At 43.1% G+C, this 21,573-nt stretch overlaps 1 protein-coding gene across 1 annotated transcript in view; it reads right to left on the minus strand.

The window, feature by feature from the left end:
* ABCA4 (ATP binding cassette subfamily A member 4) overlaps window positions 1–21,573 on the minus strand; it is a 109,198-nt gene that overhangs the window by 65,761 nt on the left and 21,864 nt on the right. Inside the window, exons 7-13 of the mRNA XM_075003286.1 lie at window positions 21,176–21,265; window positions 20,520–20,760; window positions 18,698–18,837; window positions 15,676–15,792; window positions 14,602–14,799; window positions 4,850–5,055; window positions 2,759–2,935 (exon numbers count right to left, since the gene is read on the minus strand). Coding sequence (XP_074859387.1) covers window positions 2,759–2,935; window positions 4,850–5,055; window positions 14,602–14,799; window positions 15,676–15,792; window positions 18,698–18,837; window positions 20,520–20,760; window positions 21,176–21,265 — 1,169 coding nt within the window. The remainder of the gene's footprint in view (window positions 1–2,758; window positions 2,936–4,849; window positions 5,056–14,601; window positions 14,800–15,675; window positions 15,793–18,697; window positions 18,838–20,519; window positions 20,761–21,175; window positions 21,266–21,573) is intronic.

The raw sequence follows: 21,573 nt of genomic DNA on the forward strand, positions 1-21,573 counted from the left end.
CTGTATTAACCTCTCACAAAGACTCAGAATACTTGACAAATGAATTAATAAAAATGAATTAAACGTTGCAGCCCCCATCTACAGGGGCTAAGTGTTATCTCTGTTACAAATGGGGAAATAAAGGCACACAGTGGTTATGAGACTTTCCTATCTGTAGTCAAATACAGATCTGACCCACACCCCACTTTCTGAGCACTGTCCCATGTTGTCACTATTAGAACTTGCAAGGAATGTTTTGAGACAGATGTTAATGTTATATGTTTGAAATGATCCCCTAAGTAAAATAGTCAAATAAACCAATAAAGATTAACTATTAAAAGTAGCCAGAGGCTAAGTTGTACACAAAACATCATCTTGGAAGGTCTTGAGCCTGTCTCAGACAAAATCTAGCTTAAAAAAGTCTACACTGGTGCATCAGAGAGCTTCATTAGCACTGGTTCGTTCAAGGTCTCAAACTGGAACCTTTTACCCATGGCTGCCTTGGTTTTGTTCCCTGCGCCTACAACAGATATTGGCAGTAAAAGGTAGCCATGGAGAACACATTTAGGCTGACAAGGAGCTACCATACAACACGTTTCCTCTTGTGAGGCAAAAAAAGCTCTTGAGGTATCTGACTAGGCTGATGATGGTAACATTTGAATGAAACTGACCAGAAAAGCCAGGGGGAACCCAACCCACTTCTTTCGGTATGGGGCAGAAGCACGTGACTGTGAAAATGAAAGGAAACGATGCTTTCAGGAGTAGTCAGACTGCTCTGAGTACTACCAGGTCCTCAAGTGCATTAGCACGATGGTGCCAGTCAGCAAAACAGGCAGGAAAACACCACTTTCCCACTGAAAGCATCCAGAGAGCAATCTGGCCTGTTGAACCAAAAGAAAATGCTTTATGGGGACAGGATGGGAAGGGCCTCTTGCTTCGGCATCTTGCAGGAACTCCACTCCACAGACTGGCAAGCATGGGAGCAGACCCACTTACTGGGAATGTCAAGAGGGCAGCTGCTCTGGGACCTGGAGATTCCAAGGGGTCTGGAGCTCCATGCTGCTGTCAATGCTACTGTGGTAGTGGCCAGAGCCCTGGGCCCCTTTGAATTTGCAACCAGAGCACTGTAACACTGCTCCTTGTGACTCTGAATGTTGGTGTGGGGAGGGGGGGCACTGTGGTCTGGGTTTCACTAAGGGCTGATTGCCCAAGGCCCCACCCCTTCCACCTGAGGCCACACCCCTTCTGGGACATGGAGCCATCCCCATTACACCTTGGCCTGGGATCTGCAGTGGTTGGTTGCCCCCAGCATGGGAGTGTCAACCCAAAAGCAACACACTGCACACCTCTTCCAAAAGGGTCTAGTCACCATCATTTAACAAGGTTTTCTGAAGGGCCCACATCTAAACATGATGTCTGCCTGTGGTTTTCTGGGGTCACCCCACAGCCACGTGTGACAGTTGCAGGCCGAAGGCTGTCTACTCTTAAACCCCTACAGCAGCTCACCTGCCATGCTGCAGGCCCCAGGGCAAGGTGGGAGGGGTGACCTGGCTGTGTGCCCTGGAAGGGGCGGGGCCACGGGAGGAAGAGCCTGGGCCTAGGACATTTAGTCCTCCAAGGTGCCTTGAAAGGCTCCCCTCCCACACTGTCTCACAGCAGCACACAGCTAGAGCGGTGCCAACATAGCACTCAAAAGTGCCCGGCGCTCTGGGTGCCGATGCCGTCCCTTCCCCTCTCCCCCTAGTCAGCAGGCCTGTATAGCATTGCAGGGCAGACACTTCCTACAGCACCAGGAGGCCCACACTGCAGGGAATCTTCCATTACCAGATGGGCGAGCGAGGCTAATGGAAGAATTCTTCTGTCAACACAGCGCTGTCCACACAGGGGTTTAGGTCAACCTAACTGCATCTCTCGGGGGGGAGAATTTGTCAATCCCCGAGAGATGTAGTTATGCCAATGTAATTTGTTCAAAGTAGACCAGCCCTCAGCAATCTTTGAATGGTTTGGGTTTCTGCAGCTGTAAAAATCCCTCTTGGTGATCAAACCCAAGAGTTACTGAGCGGCAGGGAACGATAACACAAATGATATAGTTGCAGTGCTAGTGAGAAAGAGAACAGCACGATTCCTGGAAGTAGAACTATGCATGATTCAGAGTCAACATGTTACGGGGAAATGTTCTCCGCATGGATTAAGCCCTGCAAATCCACGAGTATCTGCTTTATATCCACAGGTAACTGCATCTGCCAATGCAGAAGGAGCTACCTGTGGATCATTTTTGTAGATGCAGATGTGAACACCTGTTTTGTATGCACGCAGGGGTCTGTGCATGGGCCCATTTTAAACATCAAAAAAGTTTATTTCATTTTGATAAAATTAGCCTTTTTTCTTCATTTCCCCATTCAGCTCTCACAGGCTTAGCTATGAACTTGGCAATTTTCTATGTGCTTCCAGTTTACAGGCATTCTCCTGCTGCTATGAAAGTCAATGGATTTTGTTGCCTGATTTTAGCAAGAGCAGGACCCGACTCTCCAGTGTCCTTTTTTTCAAAATTCCACAGTACTGGACTTTTTCCTGCTTCTCCAATTTTCTTATCTGTGTTAACCAGGGAAGCACAACCCTGGCTCCTTGGGGAATTTCACTAATGCCTCAGTCCTGGGACTTCTTTCTGGCTTCTAAACAAGATCAAAGGCAAAAGCAGTCGAGCTTCCTGAAAACCCACTGCATCATCCAGCCACCCAATTAGTTATCAGAAATAGGATCACAGGCTGGTCTTACTCACATATCATCTACAAAGCAGGGATAGGGCATTTGTTGCAGGTAGATTCCCGATGGCACTTCAGCGTTGGTCTGGGTCTTTATAATCCCATGTTCAATCATGTCTTGCAGATACGCAAACCCTCCCCAGATGTTACGTAAATCATCCACTGGGTCAGCCCTTGGACCAGGGTCCCAGTACCTGAGAAGAAAAAAACACATGGAAATCACTCTGGCTGGTGAACAATTTAAGAAAGGGAAAACTTACCAAAGATTTCCCAGGGGCTCCACCAAGCGCTGTTCCTTCCAAGTTATAGCTGTCAGGCTCCATTTCTTGAGAAGGGATTCAGACTATCCTGATTCAGAGAATTTAGATTTTGTTTTGTTTCGTCTTTAAGTTGTCAACACTGTTATGTAAAATGGTAATTTTGGTCAAAAATTAACAAAGTAGTGGTGGTGGTGATGGGTGGGATGAAAAATAAAGCAGTTGTTATATGTTGCAATGTTCCAAATTTGTTCAAATTTGATTTCTGGTATTTATGGATTTTGTTTTGTTTTGTTTGATTTAAAAAGTGTTAGGGATTCAACAAGACAGACTCTCTCTCTGCTCCCACTAGTCTCTGTAAAACCTAAGCTTTTTACTTGAATTTTTTATGTATTTACTTTTTACTATTGAAGGCTTTGAACAGATTCGCTCCATTATGTGTCTGACCTTTCAGTCTCTGTCCTGAAGAGCCAAATCAGGTCACTAATTCATATGCCCAGAATTTAAGCTAGTGACTAGGGCTAGTCAAAAATTTAATTTAAGTGGGATTTTTTTATGAGTGCAAAATTGGATTTTTAACTAAATTAAATGCTTCCCAAAGCATGTCTGCCTTCTGCAAAAACATTTGCTTTTTTGTAAATCTGTTTCAGTTGAAGTCTTTTGGGTTTCAGCTAAAAATCTTTCAATTTCTGAGTTTTCAAGAAGTCCATCAAAAAATCTAGTGACAGCATTGTCAAAACTTTTTGCAGGAGAGGGGAAAAACCCACAGACCATTTCTTGTGACACAAGCCAGTTTTCAGTACCTGTTACACAACTCTATTAAGCTGTCATAGTATTTTCAACCACTAGTGCTCAAAAATCATGCATCAGGCTCCAAAAACTTCTGGGACTGGCTTGTTGGGTGGTGTTCATTGAAGCATTTAGATACCATGTTGTCAAGTTTTTCTTTGCAGTTATGATGCTAGAAACTTGCTTTTCTTTAAACTGAAAGCTGAGACTATCAGGTATGTGACCTGCAATAAAATCACAAGAGCTGGCAACATGGCTTAGAAACTCCCAGCCCATGGCTGAAGCAGCCTCAGAAACCCATACTAACACTTTATGAAGCAAATCCTACCTGGCAGATGACCCTTGTACAGCAACGGCATTGTGCACATCATGTTTGGCAACATGCAGGGGGCCAAAGGGGAGGGAATGGGTAAAACTCCCTCTCCACTCACTGCATAGCACAGAGGTGAGAAAAGTACCTCAAATATTTACTTGAGTAAAACTACAGCCACTTTGGGGAAAGTATAATTAAGTAAAAAGGAAAGCACCCTTCTGAGAGCAGCTTTTTACTTTTACCAAAGTAGTTGTTCAGAGAGATACTTTTACTTAATTACATCTCCCCATCACACAGCTGTGCTTTTACTCAAGTAACTTTTGGGGTACTTTTTCCCCCACCTCTGCATGGCAAGGTCACCTAAACACCCTGTGCAGGTTACTCCAGCCATCCTCCCTTCTGCCCCTTCACTCTGCCCAGCCCTGGCACAATTCCTAAGAGCCAGACACTAGGATCTGGATGTGACTTCTGTTCTGCTCGGCATTATGCATGTGAAACACCACTGAATTGAAACATCTCTCGCAGTTGTATTTCCATGCAGACTCTAACCCACCTTCTGGCTTCCCCAGTACTGGAGAGGGTTCCCATGTTCTGGTTCAATGATCATATTTTTTTATATATATATATATATATATATATATATATATATATATATATATATATATATATATATATATATGAAATCATATATAAAACAATCAGATACTGCTTCAATGGCAGGTACGGCCAAGGAATGCAGAAATCATCACCTGTCTTTGATTTTATTTGTCTTCTCCACTGCATCTATATCCATTCGGATCATGTAGTTCACATGAGGTGGCAAGTCGTTGGCCTCAGCAGGAATGTCAGGGAAGACCACTCCAGCCCAAAATTTGTTTTCCTCCAGCAGACTAAGAGCTTGATGAATCAATTGGGTTTCATCAGCATGACCTTCAAATTTATCCAGAGTCAAGCACTGCAGATAATCACAAAGTGACAGCCGTATGGGATGACAGTAGTCGGGTTTACACTGAAAACATATCACTGGTTACCAAGGGTGCGGGAAAGTTGGTTAGGTAACTTTGGTGATGTCGTTTTTCAGCTTTGAAGCTTGTATTGAATTTGTGTCTACGAGTGTTTTTTCCTCCCACTGAAGACTCCTCACTGGTTCCTATTCTTACAACAAATTCAATATACACAATAGTGTTAAAGACAACTGAAAAAATGCAGCAACCACCTTATATAGTTAAACCTTTTAACTAACACGATAAGCCAGGGAGGGAAGAACTGAATGAAGTCATCATGGAACACATTTGTTGGAGACAGCTCATAAAAGCAAGTATCTTGACAGCGAGATAAAGAGAAGAGAACGTTAAAACTGCAACCCTCATTTCTCAACAACATAGATGGAGGGAATAATCTGAACCTGCAGTCTGGAAAACAAGGTTCACACCCACCAGGAGGGCAAACAAAACTACCATCTAAAAGGGGGAGGCTGGAGTATTCACCCTTTGCAGGATTACCATATCTACTGAAAACCAAAGCCCATATCTGATAGTAAGATCACAGCAAAACAAAGTTCAATAATTGAAGTTAAAAAATTACTTAAGTGGAGCAAACACTATAAAAATATCTGAGAGGAAATCACCGCAAGTCATCAGATAAACAATGAGGAGGAGCTGCTATCAGTTGAGCAGGACAGACAAGTAGAACTCTTATCACCTTTAGTGCTTTTGTGTCTTCGAGGGTAACTACACTACAGGGAAGGTCGACTACAGGAAAGATCGACCCTGCTGCAGTCGATCTGCCAGAGTTCAATTTAGCAAGACTAGTGGGGACGCGCTAAGCTAATTTACAGGGCACCCCCATCAACTGCGGCATTCCTGCCTCCCGTTAGGAGTAAGGGCTCCCATCAAGCTCCATTAGTGGAGATGGCGCGGAAGCCCAAATTAAGGTAGGTCAACTTTAGCTATGTAATTCACGTCGATGAAGTTGAGTACCTTAATTCGACCATCCCCCATAGTGTAGACCTGCCCTTAGTAGCCACACTCTTGAATTTTTGAAAAGCTGTGCCTCCTGCAAAAAGCCAAGCGCTAATACACCTGGCATGGGCTGTTCAGTTAGGCTGCTATTGGCAGCAGCAGCAGCAGGGTCTGCCTAGCTTTGATTTTCATGGAGCATTTTTTGTGAATACTGTGAGTTCTTGAGTTAATTTTTCTCATGGGTTCAGGCTACTTTGATAATATAGTTCCTGAAGTGAAGAGGCAGCAGAATAAAATGGATGCGACAGTCAGTGGGCCTCACACATAAGTCTGTCCCAGCCTGCTGGTAGCACCAGTCTAGTGACAGCAGGACCTGAAGCATTACCTCATTGCACAAAACAATGACAAACTGTCACCCTCTGGACAAAGGTGAAACAGCCCTCCTGGTCCATGCTCTATGAACCCCTCAACAGCCACTGATAATCAGACTTCAATGGAAAGTTAATTATTGTGGGGCGCACATGAAAGCATTATGACTGCCTTGCCTTCAGCTGCATTGAGAGCATGCTGTCTCCTACACAAGAGATGTAAACTGAGAAGTCCCCATTCTTTGCCTGCTTCTGCCTGAGACAGTATCACAAACCTGCCAATCTAGTCTTTTTTCGCCTCTGTCTTAACAGAGGAGGTCAGCTCCAAGCCTATGGCACTAGGCAATGCAGTATGGGAAGTAGGTGGGCAGCCCTTGGTGGGGAAAGAACAGGTTAAGCACTATTTAGAAAAGCTAAATATAAACAAATCCATGGGTCTAGATTTAATGCATCCAAAGGTACGGAAGGAATTGGCAAACATCATTGCAGAGCCATTGGCCTTTATCTTTGAAAACTCATGGAGATCAGCAGAGGTCCTGGATAACTGGAAAAAGATAAATGTAGTGCCCATCTTTAAAGAAGGACAATCCAGGGGAACTATAGACCGGTCAGCCTTACTTCAGTCCCTGAAACAATCATGGAGGGGATCCTCAAAGAATCCATTTTGAAGCACTTGGAAGAGGGGAAAGTGAACAGGAACAGTCAACATGAATTCACAAAGGACAAGTCATCACCTGACCAATCTGATTATCTTCTATGATGAGTTAACTGGCTATTTGAACGTTGGGAACTCAATGGATGTAGTGATATACCTTGACTTTAGAAAAGCTTTTGATATTCTTGCCCACAAGTTAGGGAAGTATGGATTGGATAAATGGACTATAAGGTTGATAGAAAGCTGGCTAAATGATCAGGCCCAATGGGGTAGTGAACAATGGCTTAATGTTTGGTTGGCGGTTGGTTTCAAGTGGAGTGTCCCAAGTATTGGTTCTGGAGCTGGTATTGTTCAACATCTTTATAAACGACCATCTAGATAAGGGAATGGATTGCACTCTCAGCAAATCTGCAACTAACACTAAGCTGGGGTGGGAGGGACAGGTAGATATGTTGGACGGTAGAGCTAGGGTCTAGAGTGACCTAGATAAATTGAAGGATTGGGCCAAAATAAATCTGATGAGGTTCAACTAGGACACATGCAGAGCCCTGCACTTGGGACAGAAGAATCCCAAGCACTGTTACAGGCTGGGTGCTGACTAGCTAAATAGCAGTGAAGCAGGAAAGGACCTGGGGATTACAGTGGATCAGGGGCTAGATATGGCTCAACAGTGTGCCCTTGTAGCCAAGAAGGTTAATGGTATATTGGGGTGCATTAGGAGGAGCATTTCCAGTAGATCTAGAGAAGTTATTTCCCTCTATTCAGCACCAGTGAGGCCACCACTGGAACACTGCATCCAGTTCTGGGTCCCCCAGTATAGGATGGATGTCGATACATTACAAAGGGTCCAGCAGAGGGCAATGAAAATGATTAGGGGGCTGGAGTACATGACATTAAGGAGAGGCTGAGGGGCTTGGGCTTATTTAGTTTGCAGAAGAGAAGCGTGAGGGACGATTTGATAGCAGCCTTCAACTTCCTGAAAGGGAGCTCTAAAGAGGATGGAGAGAAGTTGTACTCAGTAGTGAGGGATGGCAAAACAAGAAGCAATGTTCTCAAGTTACAGAGCAAGAGGCGTAGGTTTGATATTAAGAAAAATTACTTCACCAGGAGGGTGGTGAAGCACTGAAATGTGGTGCCAAGAGAGGTGTTAGAATCTCCATCCCTAGAGGTTTTTAAGTCCTGGCTTGACAAATTTCTAACTGGGATGATTTAATTAGGGTTGATCTTGCTTTGGGCTGGACTCAATGACCTCCTGAGGTCCCTTTCAGCCCTAAGATTCTATGATTATAGTAAATACTGGGCTTTATGGAGAATTTCAAACCTGGTCCTAACAGCCTATTTTACAGGGAAGACAGCAACCCTCATTCCCAGAACAGACAAGAGAAAATTCTGCCACAAATATCTCCATAATCTGGCTCCAAGTCCTCTGACACGACCTATACTGTAGATCCTGGGAGCTCATCTCCACATCCCACTAATCAACTCCCAAAATCCCCCTAGTCAGTCCACTCTGTTCAAAATAATGCCATTATTTTAATTTCTCACAGAAATTATCATCAAATAACTATAATTTGAGCATTATTGAGACAGTTGATATCAAGATATTCTAGACACTTCTCCACTAAGCAGCAGGGATATCACACACCTCAAAAGAGGATCAAGACATTTAGAAAAAGTTTAGATTAAATCAAGTGATGGACTGAGATGATTGACATCATCAAGAGCTCAAGAGCAGCTTGTTAGCCACAGTGTACATGGGTAGGCAGAGGGCACGGGCAGGGCACAGAGTGGGACAAGAGGAGATGTTCATTTTCATGTTAGGAGACAGAGTTCTCTACACAACTTTCAAGCCATTGTACCGATTGACTGAATATGTATTTCATCATTTTACCTAAGGAGATGCCAGGGCAATAGGGTCACAGTTGCCCAGACAAGAATATTTGATAACATAATTAATACTCCCATCCTTGGCAGTGCTTAGGGCACTGGCCAACATTAAAAACACCAAATACACTTTCTGCTTTACCAGACTTTTCCATACTTTAAACAGGTAAAGCAACAGGTGGGGTGCATCTCAGGGTGGTGGTCCAAGAGAAGCCATGATCAGGTTAGAGGGAAGAAAAAAACAGGGGTCAAGAATGGATATGAAACATACATTAGGAAAGAGAGTTAGCCTGATTAAAAGAACAAAGAGAGAGGCTCTGAGATGGATGTCACAGGGGAACAAGTGCCATGTCCCTGGGCTAATCACAGCTGTTGTGTTTGTTTTCTGCCCTCAAACACACCCTTTCTATCTTGGGAACCCTTGAAGTTTGATGGTGTGTTTGCACTGAAAGCCATGCAACTGCTTTTCTAGCCCCCCACCACCCTATTGGCAGGCCTGCATGCCCCTAGCTGGCACCTCAAAGCCAAGGGCCTAAGTGTTGTGCACCACAGTTTTCAGTGAGATAGTAGCATAGAGAGTAACTCTATTTAGTCTCTAAACTGACTGGGAAGAAATGTGTTCAATTACCTCATTTCATAGAATGCCAAGAGGCTAGGTTGTTCGATTTTATCTTTTTGATCATCTTTTGAAGGTCAAAAACCAACAATTACTCTACATCAAAGTGCTCCTAGAGGCAGCTTGTTATTTAACTGGCAGACATCTTTGAAAGGTAAAGACTCCTTTGTTTAACCTTTCCATCCCGTGAATTACACTATGCTTCTTGTTTAACTAAAGAAGGCTTGTAACACAGTTAAGAGTCTTGCATTACTATAGCCGATAAAATCATGAAAGACGATTATACATTTAGCGTTATGTGTGGTAAATTTCTATAATTGACAGTAAAAACACAAAGGAAGCATTTAACCCACCAATGTTATTACTTTGCAGCTTTGGCACTTGGGTAGTATCTTTCCTACAAATATCTCAAATTATAATTCACATAATGTGCTTTACAAACTTTAATTAAACCATAACAACTTCTCCGATAGGTATTATTCCAGATAGGGAAACCGATACAGAAATGGCCTGATTTTCAGGTGGGAATAGACTCCAGGTTGGGTTGCTCAGCACAGATTGGATTCAATAGTTCTCTCTAGTGAGTATGTTAAATTGTAGATTAAATAGAAGCCTGAAGTTCTGACTCCCATACCTTTGCACTAACCATTCTACCTCTAACAATTACATTGGAAAAAAACCCAGTAACAGACAGAAAATAACTGATACATCCACGTCACTGTGGCAGAATTTCTGTGTGGCACACCTCTGCTGGCCCTGTAGTGTGGAATATCGCAGTTCGACATTCATGACTCTGCTAACAGTGCAGAGAGTGGCAGTAGAGTTAATACAGTATAGTCATGTGTAAAGGCGCCTCTTGCTCTCTCTTGTGATAGCTACAAATAGCACAAAGCTGATGAGGCTTTCGCTTCCTGACATCTTGCATAGGAAAGATTAAAGCACAAGACAGGGAATCAGGAGATCTGGGTCCTGTTCCTTGCTCTGCTACTGCTTGTGAGAGACCTTGAGCAAGTCACACTCTGTGTTCAAGCTTTCTTAACCTCAGTGGCATTGTGAGATGCAGTTAACATCTGTAAGGCACTTGGAGCCCCAGGGAGAAGGTGCTATAAATAGAAACACTAACCATTATTACCAGGAACACTGGCTTCAGACTTCCAGCTCCACTCTGCCCCAGGGTTGAGACCATCATGTTTATCTGTGCTAAAAATTTTTTAGCAATCAGAGTTTATAATTTATTTCTTATTCTTCCTGCCTCATTAAGAAGCTACCACACCCATAACCATTTACTGCCTAATTCCAGATAGCCTCGCTTACCCTGGCCCATTCAGGTCATTCCTAGAATCCCTGGGGAAGTATTTGACCCACCCTTCAGCCTGGTCCCCAAGTCTGAAAACAACCCTGTTCCATGGGACTTGTAGTGAATGGGCTTCTGAACCTATCATTAAGCTTAGATCACCCAAGTCAAATCAACTTCTGGTAATAGTGCTTCTCGCAAGTCCTGCCTAAGAAAGTCTCATGTTACCTTTTGCTCTGGAGGCAGTGAAAAGAACAGCTATGGGCTATTACACAGCCATTGGCCATGTGTCACTGGGAAAGGGAATGAGAAAGACACAAATTAGCTCTTTTATCTATCTAACAAAACTGCACCTTAACTTTCCCTGTGGTGCCTGTGAGTGCCCTCAAGACAGCCCCCCAAGAATGGAAGCCGTAGTCATAGAAATGGTAGCCAGCCATCTTTTCAGAAGTGGCCACTGATTTTGGTTCCCTTTGTTTCAGAATGTCTGAAACACTTTTGGCAGCCCCAAATGGAAGCCCTTAAAGAAAATGCAGCCACCAGTCTCTCTGCTCGTTCAAGTGGGATGGTTTGTCAGCATATCATACCCACAGCCCAGGAATGCTTTTCTAATCTGAAGTGAAGAATAGCATGGAGAGATCCCTTATGTGAGAAAGTATTATAATCTACAATGGTGCTGCTGCTGCATTTGGACTGATTCCTGCAGAACTCAGCATTATTTTTTTTACGAGATAACGAAATCTGACTGGGGAGAAGCAGAGCTGGGCAACTGCATTCTCTTAGCATGACAGCCTGAGTTGGAACTCCTTCTGGCTACTCCCTCAGTTACACAGGATCATATATAAACCTCCAGCTAGAGCTTCGGATTGCTGTGGTTTGGGGAATATTTGTAACATTCTATCATATCTGCAATCCCTAACTATAATTATAGTTAGGCAGAGAAGTGCCATGTAATTGAATAGAAAGTGATGGTTCCACAGAACTTGAGTGAGTATGAGTATATACATACACATGAGAATATGTTTTAAAGAATTATACAGTCCCATGGATTATCAAAACTAATAGAAAGAAGATCACTTTCTATTAAATTCTACAAATTTTAGAGCAATTACTCTAGTAGCTTGTTGTTTGATTCTTTATTAGACGCTAAAAAAATTTCCATAAATGAAGTGGCTCTGGCTCAGGCTTCTTAAGCATTTTTCATTCCAGTGTGTGATGTAACTGCACCACACATCGGACAAGGTGGAAGGATAAGAATAAGAGGAGCGAAAGAGGTGGCCTCCATAAAATAAGCTCCTGTGGATAGTCTGTAAGCTCCTGGGATGTTTGGAAATCGGTTAGCACTTTAGGGTTGCTCCCATGTATAAATAATACTGGCAATGAGCAGGAGGGCAAAGAGTTGTTTGGTTATTTATACAGACAGAAGGAAAGTAAAGTTGATTTTGGTATTTGTCCTTAAAGATAAAAGCAAAATAATGAAATAAATCACAGTTACATTAGATGAGAGGCAGGAGAGAAATAAAAATGAAGCAAAGTATGGTTTTAAAAACAAACAAAAAGAGAGCAATAAAAATAAGAACTAAACCAGGAAAAGCCAAACATCTATGAGGGAACTAGAAGAAAGGCATACAGCCCAGGGTTAAATGTAACAGGGAAGAGAATTTGCAACAAATTTTATTACCTTATGTTTTCATGCCCCTCCCAGTTACTTCCCTGGTTTATACCTTGTCTCATTAGTTGACAAACTCTTTGGGGCAGGCATCTGTCTCTTTACAGATCTCTAAGTGCCTAATGCACGTTTGGGGGAGGGGAAAGTGCTGCAGAAGGGACACTAATACGAATGCCTCCACTCCACTTGTAGCTTTTGTCGCATCACCTGTGGCCCCAAGGATATTTAACTTTTGTCTTTCCAAAGGAAAAGCAACAGTGCTGTTCAGTGATGAATTTCCCCAAGCAAATATTTCTTTCTAAATACAAAGTGAAAGGAAGAGAGTCTCTGAAATTGTAGTTTGTCTCAATACAAAAATCATTTTGAGCATTAAACTGTTACACCTGCTAGATCTTTTACATTATGCGTAAACAGTAGCTTCTAGAGAAGGGAGCCCAGTGGTCTTGTTTGTGGTTTACAGTCTCATGCTACGTCTACACTATGAAATAAAGTCAAATTTATTGCAGTCGACCTTTTACTGCTAGATTTTATAAAGTTGACGATGAGCGTCCGCAAATGTCTAAAAAGTTCACATAGTGTCTCTGCATGGCCTTTGGTAGGTTCATCTGCATCAGCAATGCATTGTGGGTACCTAACCCACAGCGCCTGCAGCCTTGTTGCATTCTGGGGTTTTGTGCCAGCATGTTATGGGAAAAAAAGGCATAAGTGCTTGTGGGTGTGTGATATCATCCCAGAGCACAATGCCCCGATCACTCCGCTACTGGAAAGCAAATGCCTGGCTCGAGGAATTTTCACCCATTTTTCGGTCCATTTTCCCAAAGCCTGTCCCTGGCTCACGCCACTGCAGGTCACTAGCATGGAGCTTAAACAACTTATAGCCACTGCACAGTGTGTTATGGCCACTTCCCAAAGTGTCACGCGCCTTGATTTTGACCTGGCATCGCTGAGCATCCCTGGCGCACCCTTTCTCCATCATGCCCTGAAAATCTTCCCATAAATGTCCGCATTTCTTTTGCTGATTCACAGTCTGCTCTGCACAGTTTTGTTACCACACACAGACGTGAGATTCAGGATCTCATTATGGCTCCATTCTGGGGCTCTTTCGTGACCCTGAGAACTCAGATCAGTGCTAGAACCCTGAGAACTCATGATGGCTAGATATGATGGCTCCTGAGGTGCACTATTCCATGCTGGTTAGAAAGAAAATTAATTCAAATTCCCAGGCTTTCTATTACCTTCTTTCTGCACACCTGGAGAACAGTGGAGGTAAAAGCAGCCAGAATAGACCCCTGTGGGGCATTGTGGGATACCTGTGGGATACCTCTGGAGGCCGATAAAATCGATTTAATATAATGTTGGTTTTGCACTAGCCTTAATATGACATTTTAATTTTTAAACTTGGGGTTACACCACATCGAGAGAAAGTCAGCCTTAGTGCCCCTTAAAATTGACCAAATGGTGCTTGCAGTGAAGACAATCACATTGTAAAATTGAGCTAAGTGCCTTAAATCAACTTTATGATGTAGAGTGGACATAACTTCAGCTCTTTTATGGGCTCACCATCTGATCTTGGGCAATTCACACCAGGCTTATCCAATGACCATTAAGAGAGAAACACTGACTTTCAGTAAGCTTTGGAGTCGGTGGTTAAACTGGAGTGGGGAAGAGGAGGGGAATTCTCAAAAGCATTCAGAACTCTGCCCCCTCTAAAGTCCCTGCCAGGTCTTCTGAAATGCTCTCTCTCTCTCTCTCTCACTAGCTTCTTCTCTAAAATGGCTATGCTGATATTTTCCTTTGTCCTGTGGATGTTTCCAGACTCAACTAATATTTTAATTATATTTTCCTTATCAGAGTAAGGAATTTATTCCTCTGTCACTTTCTTATTTTAAAAGAAGTAAAGAGAAAAATAACTAAAATACCTTGTGATTTAAACCTCTCTATCCTGGAGATCACTATCACCAGATCATCCAAGCACTGATGATGAGGCTTTGATGTATTTTCTCCCTAAGAATTTCCCGTGGTGCCCACCACCATAGTACAAGCACTAAGCTTACCTCCAAATACTGATTAAGCAAACGCAAAGTTTGGTCTGTGACATTGAAGATATTCCGCCAATCAAAGTCTGCCACACCTTCTTCCCGGCTCTCTGGACATCCGTTATGGAGAAAGTTGATCACGTCTTCTGCAGTTATACCTTCATCTCCCAGCTGTCCATTCAAGAAGTCTTTCACTGTGGGGTTCTTCAGAGTGTTCTAGGAAGTACATCAGTTCAAATTTGCTACAGTACCCTTTATGTGCTTTAGAACAAGCCCACTCTAGCTAGAAAGTTTACATGAGATCCTACTGAATCCCCAGCTAATGGGAAAAGGTAGACAACAAAGCTGTGACTGTGAAGGGTCACCTAAGGGGGAGAGTTACAAGCATCAGGTCTATTTGAGCCTTAATTCTACTTCTCCTCATAAGGATTAGAATAAATTTAAACATACCTGACCCATTTGCAGACAAAACTGCTCTGAAACAAACTAACCGTTTCTCAGCATGAATTGCTGTTCACAACTAAGCTACATGAGTTTACTTAACAGTTTGCTATGGACTCTAGGGGACCCAGCATATTACTTCTTTTGCTGATGTGAACACTGAATTTTTGTAGAATCCTTCCTTGCAAGCCCCTATATATGAGACTTTGCCAGAAGGGAGAAGTCAGGGCTGCAGAGCTGCTATCCCCAAGCTGCCAGAATGGACCTTGTGGTCAGAGGCAGCTGGGTGTAACTTGGAGCAGCCCTAAGACCGTTCTTTAACTTGTGCAGGGGAAATCAAACCAACTCTGGCTGACCCAAAGATCGAAGGGTGTAAAAGAGGCACAATGACACCTTTGCCCTTTCCTGCACCAAGCAGAGTTTAGCTAGAGCTGGGAATCTGCTTCAGTCTCTTCCTAATGCACAGCAGACAATTTTGCAAAGCCAATCACCCAGTGACCCTAGACTCATATGTTCTTTGGAATCATAATTTTGTTTCATGCAAAGGTTGTGCTCCCATGCAAACTTTCCAGATTAATTCTCCTTCTCCGCTGAAATAAGGAATTTGAAGGCCTACTCTAATTGCAGGCCCCAAACTAGAGCATAGCATACTCGGATCATATTCATTTGGAGGCTGCTTTGAAAGAAGTGCCACAGCTGAGGTCCCACTTCTTCCCAGGCTTTGGTCAACAGTCTGAGGCGCTGGAGTTCTTCAAATGTGGCGTTTGCCTGAGGCATTAGCAAGAGAAAGGAATATCAGTATGTTAGAGAGATACCCGACCACTTCGCGTCAGGTGCATGTAGTGATGCTGCTGATTATGGTTTGTAGCAATCTGAATCTTAGGAACAGTAATGGAGAGGTAGCCCTGTTAGTCTGTATTCTAACAATCTTACAAATGTAATTTAATTTAATTACAACCTTTCAGTAAACTTGATAAAAAAGACATGGCGACAATGGAGTGTAGCAAACCAAGTGCACCTCACCAAGGGCATTCCTTGGTTTCTACTGGGATAATCCAAGCTACCCACAGCACAACTCTTCTGCGTGTCTACTTGAAGCAAACATGACCTAAGCAAGACTGATCTATTTATATATCCTTCCTCCTCCAAAGGCTGCACTAGCTGCACATCTCTCAAACATTTATTCATTCTCCGCTGATTGGGGGAGTGAGAAATATTACTACCCAGTTTTACAAGTGGATTCACAGAGATGTTTGCCGCAGACTTCAGCAGAACTGAGATTTATATTCCATTCTCTGAATCCCAATCCAAAAGACCATCCTTCCTTTCCTTTTGCGACTGGAGCAGCCACTGTGCCTGTCGCTGCACCTCGTATAGCTCTGCTCTCAAACTCCAGTGGATCAATGGCAGAACGTCGAACCCACGGTAAGTACAGGCATACTCTGATAGGATAACGCACCTTGTGGATAAAGGGGAAGTGGTGGACGTGGTATGCCTAGACTTTAGTAAAGCATTTCATACAATATTGCACGACCTTGTCTTCAGTAGGGAAATGCAATCTAGATGGTGTTACTCCCGGGTGGATGCATTACTGGTTGTATAACTGTTGACAGAGTATTTATTCACAATCATGAAGAAATGGAATAACATGTGGGGTTCCACAGAGGTCAGTTCTGGGGCCAATTCTATTCAGTATCTTCATCAATGATTTAGATAATGGCCTAGAGAGCAGAGATTCCCAAACATGGGTCATGAGAAGATTTGGTAAGGGTTGTCGACTGGGCAGCTCTGAGCTGCATGTGGCTCTTCAAGGGGCCATTTGCGGCTCTGCCGCCAATCACTCCTCTGGCTCCCAGTCCCTGCCCCGCCTGGCCATTCTGAAGTGAAACTCAGCTTAATTGGTTTAACAGCCAGCAGGAAGGATCTGGCCATTAAACCAATTAAATTGAGTCCCATTTCAGTGCAGCAGGAGACAGAACTGCCCATGCCGCCGGTGGAGAAAGTGAATAAAAGGGCTGGGAGGAGCCATGCAGAGGAAGTGGCAAAGGCCCACTGAAGGAACAGTGGGGGGCAGCAGCAGCAGCACGCAGAACTCTTGTGAGATAGATGGGAGGCAGAGGGGCTGAGAGGGGTTTAAGCCTGGGTACAGGGGTCGGGTGCTGAGAGCTGGCCAGGGCTCCACCCCTCAGCCAGCTCCCAGGGTCCCTGCACCCAGCCCAGGGTTTTGGAAATCTTACGCAGGACGGGCAGCCCTGGCTGGGGATCCCATGGGTGGGGCTGCCTGTCCCACATAAGTTTTCCAAAAATCTGGCAACCCTACTTGAGAGGGATTTAAGCTGGGGGATGGAGGGAAGGAGGGGTGCATTTTTCTAAGGGGACCCCCATTTTGAATTGCCTTGGGTCATAAAGTCTTCCTGAATTGTCAAAATGGATCCACGTCTCGAAAAGGTCAGGAACTGCTGGCATAAAGAGTACACTTATCAAGTTTGCAGGTGATACCAGGCTGGGAGGGTTTGCAGGTGCTTTGGAGAGTTAAAAGTCAAAATAATCTGGACCAACTGGAGAAATGGTCTGAGGAAAATAGGATGGGGTTCAACAAGAAAAAGTGCAAAGTATTGTACTTAGGGAGGAAGAATCAGTTTCACATACACAAATTGGGAAGGGAAGGAGAACTGCAGACAGGGCTCTAGGGGTCAAAGTAGACAACAAGCTAAGTATGAGTCCACAATGGGACACAATGGCAAAAAAAGCAAACATGACTCTGGGATGCCTTAACAGGAGTGTAGTGAGCAAGACACATGTAGAAATTCTTCCGCTCTACTCTGCTCTGACTGGAGTCCTGTGTCCAGTTCTGGGCCCCACATTTTAGGGAAGATGTGGAGGTATTAGAGAGGGTCCAGAGAAGAGCAACTAAAATGGTTAAAGGTCTAGAAAACATGACCTCTGAGAAAATATTAAAAGAACTAGGTTTGTTTGGTTTGGAAAAGAGAAGGCTGAGAGGGGATATGATAGCAGATTTCAAGAACCTAAAAGGGTGTTATGAGGAGAAGGGAGAAAATTATTTTCCTTAGCCTGTGATAATAAGACAAGAAACAATGGGCTTAAATTGCAGCAAGGGAGGTTTAAAGTTGGTCATCAGGAAAAATTTCCTGCCAGGGAGGTTAAGTACTAGAATAAATTCCTTACAGTGATTGTAGCATCTCCATCACTGGAGCTATTTAACAGGGGACTGGAGCTGATGCCTCCTAAGGTGCTTTCAAGTTCTAGTCCTCTATAATTATCCTATATCATTTACAATTGCTTCTCCTTTGCCATCAGAATAGAATAGTTCCAGGCTTGCAAAGGTAACGGACCAAAATCAGATCTGAGTATACACTAACACAACCCCACTGACTCCTAATTCCACTAGCAGGAGAGGAGAACCTAGCTCTCTCTTCCAATGACCCTTAAGTATATTAACCTTGATGTCACCAGTCTGAAATCTCTGAATTTCAGATCTCAGCAAACATTACAAATTTGTCCTTCCTATGATTCTAAGCATCAAAGCAAAAAGAACTCTTTGAAGATGAGGTCATGAGGGCAAAAAGCTGGGTTATTCTCGGGGGGCAGGGGAGAGACGGGAAGGGGGACAGCAGGTTAAAAATACTAGTTGTGTATAATGAGAATCTCTTACATTCTTCACTATTTGCCTTACAGCAGGAGAATCAGGAGCGAAGAGGATTTTTCCCATCAGCAGGGGCTTTGCAGCACTCCAGGCTATTTTGGTTAAAGGGTTTGATTCCATGCTCTGGATCAATGCATTACAAAAGGGTGCTACAGGAAGAAATGAGGACAGATTTTTATGTAACCATACCCATGTTCTATTGTTCGTAATACCCTGCGGGCTTCAATCTGCCCATATTACAAATGCAAATAGCTTTGAGGTCTCTGAACAGGACACTTTGTGCTGTACCTAAATACGCACACTGTAGCTGAAAAGCAACGAAGCAGTGCAGATCTCAAACATATTTTTATCCCAGGGAAACAAGCAGCAAAGTTTGCTGAGTAGATTTTAGGGCTGAAAAACAAAGACACTAAGCAGTCTGGAACTGAGACAGTGAATTTCATTACTTGCTAGTTATCATTGATAGGACACTTCCAATGGCAGGAAACTAGCAAACCCATTTAGATCCCTTCTCTGTTTAAACATCTATAATTTTTTCCCCTAACCATCTCTTTTGTATGGTTGTTGATATTATATATAATTTTTTCTATGCCTGCCCATAGAAGTTTAATCTACACATGGTACAAACAGGAGGTAACCAAATGCAGTGCGACTGAATATCCTGAATTGTAGAAAAGTTTCTAACTGGATCCTAAGACATAACTCAGTATTAAACTCTCTATGTAAGGAATTTCCATCTGACTCTTGAATTTAGCTTGGGTATTTAAGCTGGATAGCACTTTTCTTCTGTTCCCTGACCTGGGAAGCAGAATGGTGCTTGGTCCTGCCAAGAAGGCAGGGGACTGGACTAGATGACCTCCCAAAGTCCCTTCCAGTTCTAGAAGATGGGTATAGATAGATCTGTAAACTTTGCGGATCTACACTCAGAGAAGTTAAAATGCAGAAGGGATCAAGTAAAAATACAGGAAGCATTCTACACCAGCGGAGCTCAAACTCAGGGGATACGGGGGTGGGGGTATCTGACCCAATAATACTATCTATCACTAAGTAGTCCACATCCCATGGGACAAAAAACTACCCAGCACCATTTATGATACCACTGTTAAGGTATAGCAGAAATAGAAGGGGCTCATGTACAAGCAAAGAAAAATGTTTAGTGGCATGGAAAGGCTTCATTATAAGGAAAGATTATAAAGTCCACCAAACAGGTGAGGACCTGAGAGAGATAAAATAATAAACTGTAATGAAAGTGAAAAAAACAGACATCTCTATTTAACCTCTGTCGTCATAATACAAAAACAACAGGACAGTCAACGCAACTGACAGGCAACAATTTAAAACTAATACGTGGAAATGCTTTTATATTATGCATAACCTGTGGAACTTATCCCACAAAATATATTAAGGCCAGGAACTTCTCAGCATAAAATGAGGCTCTCTCATAGTATGCTGGTCAGGATTTGATTTTTTTTTTTAAAGATATTTAAAAATATTTGTGCTTGCAGTCATAAATCAACAACTAACTGCTGAACTTAAGAAAATTCCCCTTTGGGAAGGATATTCTAGAACTGTTCACCTATGGGTCCAGTCTATTAGAAATGGATACCGTGCCCAATGGACCTATGGTCTGGATCCTTATGTTCTGTGCTGTATGAAAGTGTGCCTCAGTCAGATCTACCACAATAGGGATTTCTGCATCCACTTCCCAAATGTGAAGGATAACCATCCAGTCACTAAATGTCCAAATCAACTGCCTAAAAAGTACTACTCTGTAGCTCTACAGCCAACCCCACAGACTTAAGTGTTTGTGGGAGTTGATGGAAAAACTTACTGGTTGTATTGTCATAATTATAAATGGATTCCTTCTTGGAGGAGTCGATCCCTAGGAAGGCTTTGTAGTTATTATCTTCATACCAGTTGAAGGAGAGTATTCTAGAACCACCTCCCTCTGGATAGCCACAGAGAAGATCAGACAAGGTGCTCATCAGGTGGCTGAAGGATTCCGGCCCTCCACCTTGTACAAATGGTTGCAAGACCAACAAAAGGTCCTGAACACTTGGCCTCCTGGCTAGCTGTAATGAAACAAGGACTTTATTAACTGCAGCCTTCCAGGAGAAAACCAGAATAGGAAGGACTTGATTGTACCACACTCCCTTGGTTGTGAGTACTGGGCCCCGAAGGTGCCTTCCTCTCTTTTACCCCACACTAACAACAGGGTAGTTTCAATTGTTGAGCTCTCCTGCTCTACTGAAAAAGGCTCTTTATGGTTCATAGCCGTTGACATTTATACCCATATTTATAGTGGGGAAAGAGATGATCTTTGGAAAACACATCCTTCGACATTCCTTAGCTATTTCACTAACTGTCTAGTCGGGAGTCTTTCAGATAAGGCAAATGTTTGGAGATGAACTGCTGGACCAAGCGAGGGCAGAGGAAAGCTGTGCATGGCCAAAAACAGGGGATTCAGTTCATTATCAGACTGCTTACCTCTCGTACTGCTTGAGACACACGAGACAGCACTCTTCCCCAAGATCTCAGGTCAACACCTTGTGACTTACTGCTTAAAACGGTGGGAAGCTGTGAGCAAATTAAAAATAGAAATGAACTTAGTTCAGCATCTACCAGCCAATGATGCCTACAACCCAGTTACACTGTAGGAAATGACAAGCATTTCTGTAGTACCTTAAAGACTAAGAAATTTATTTATTACGTAATGAACTTTCATGGATCTTCCCATGAAAGTCCATTACCTAATAAATAAATTTCTTAGTCTTTAAGGTGCTACAGAAATGCTTTTTTTTTTTTTTTTGTGAAGCTACAGACTAACACGGCTATCTCTGTTACCGCTATTCCTCAGACCACAGGAAATGAAAATCTCTCAACAA

Source organism: Carettochelys insculpta, chromosome 9, assembly GCF_033958435.1.
Source record: "Carettochelys insculpta isolate YL-2023 chromosome 9, ASM3395843v1, whole genome shotgun sequence".
Lineage (NCBI taxonomy): Eukaryota > Metazoa > Chordata > Testudines > Carettochelyidae > Carettochelys > Carettochelys insculpta.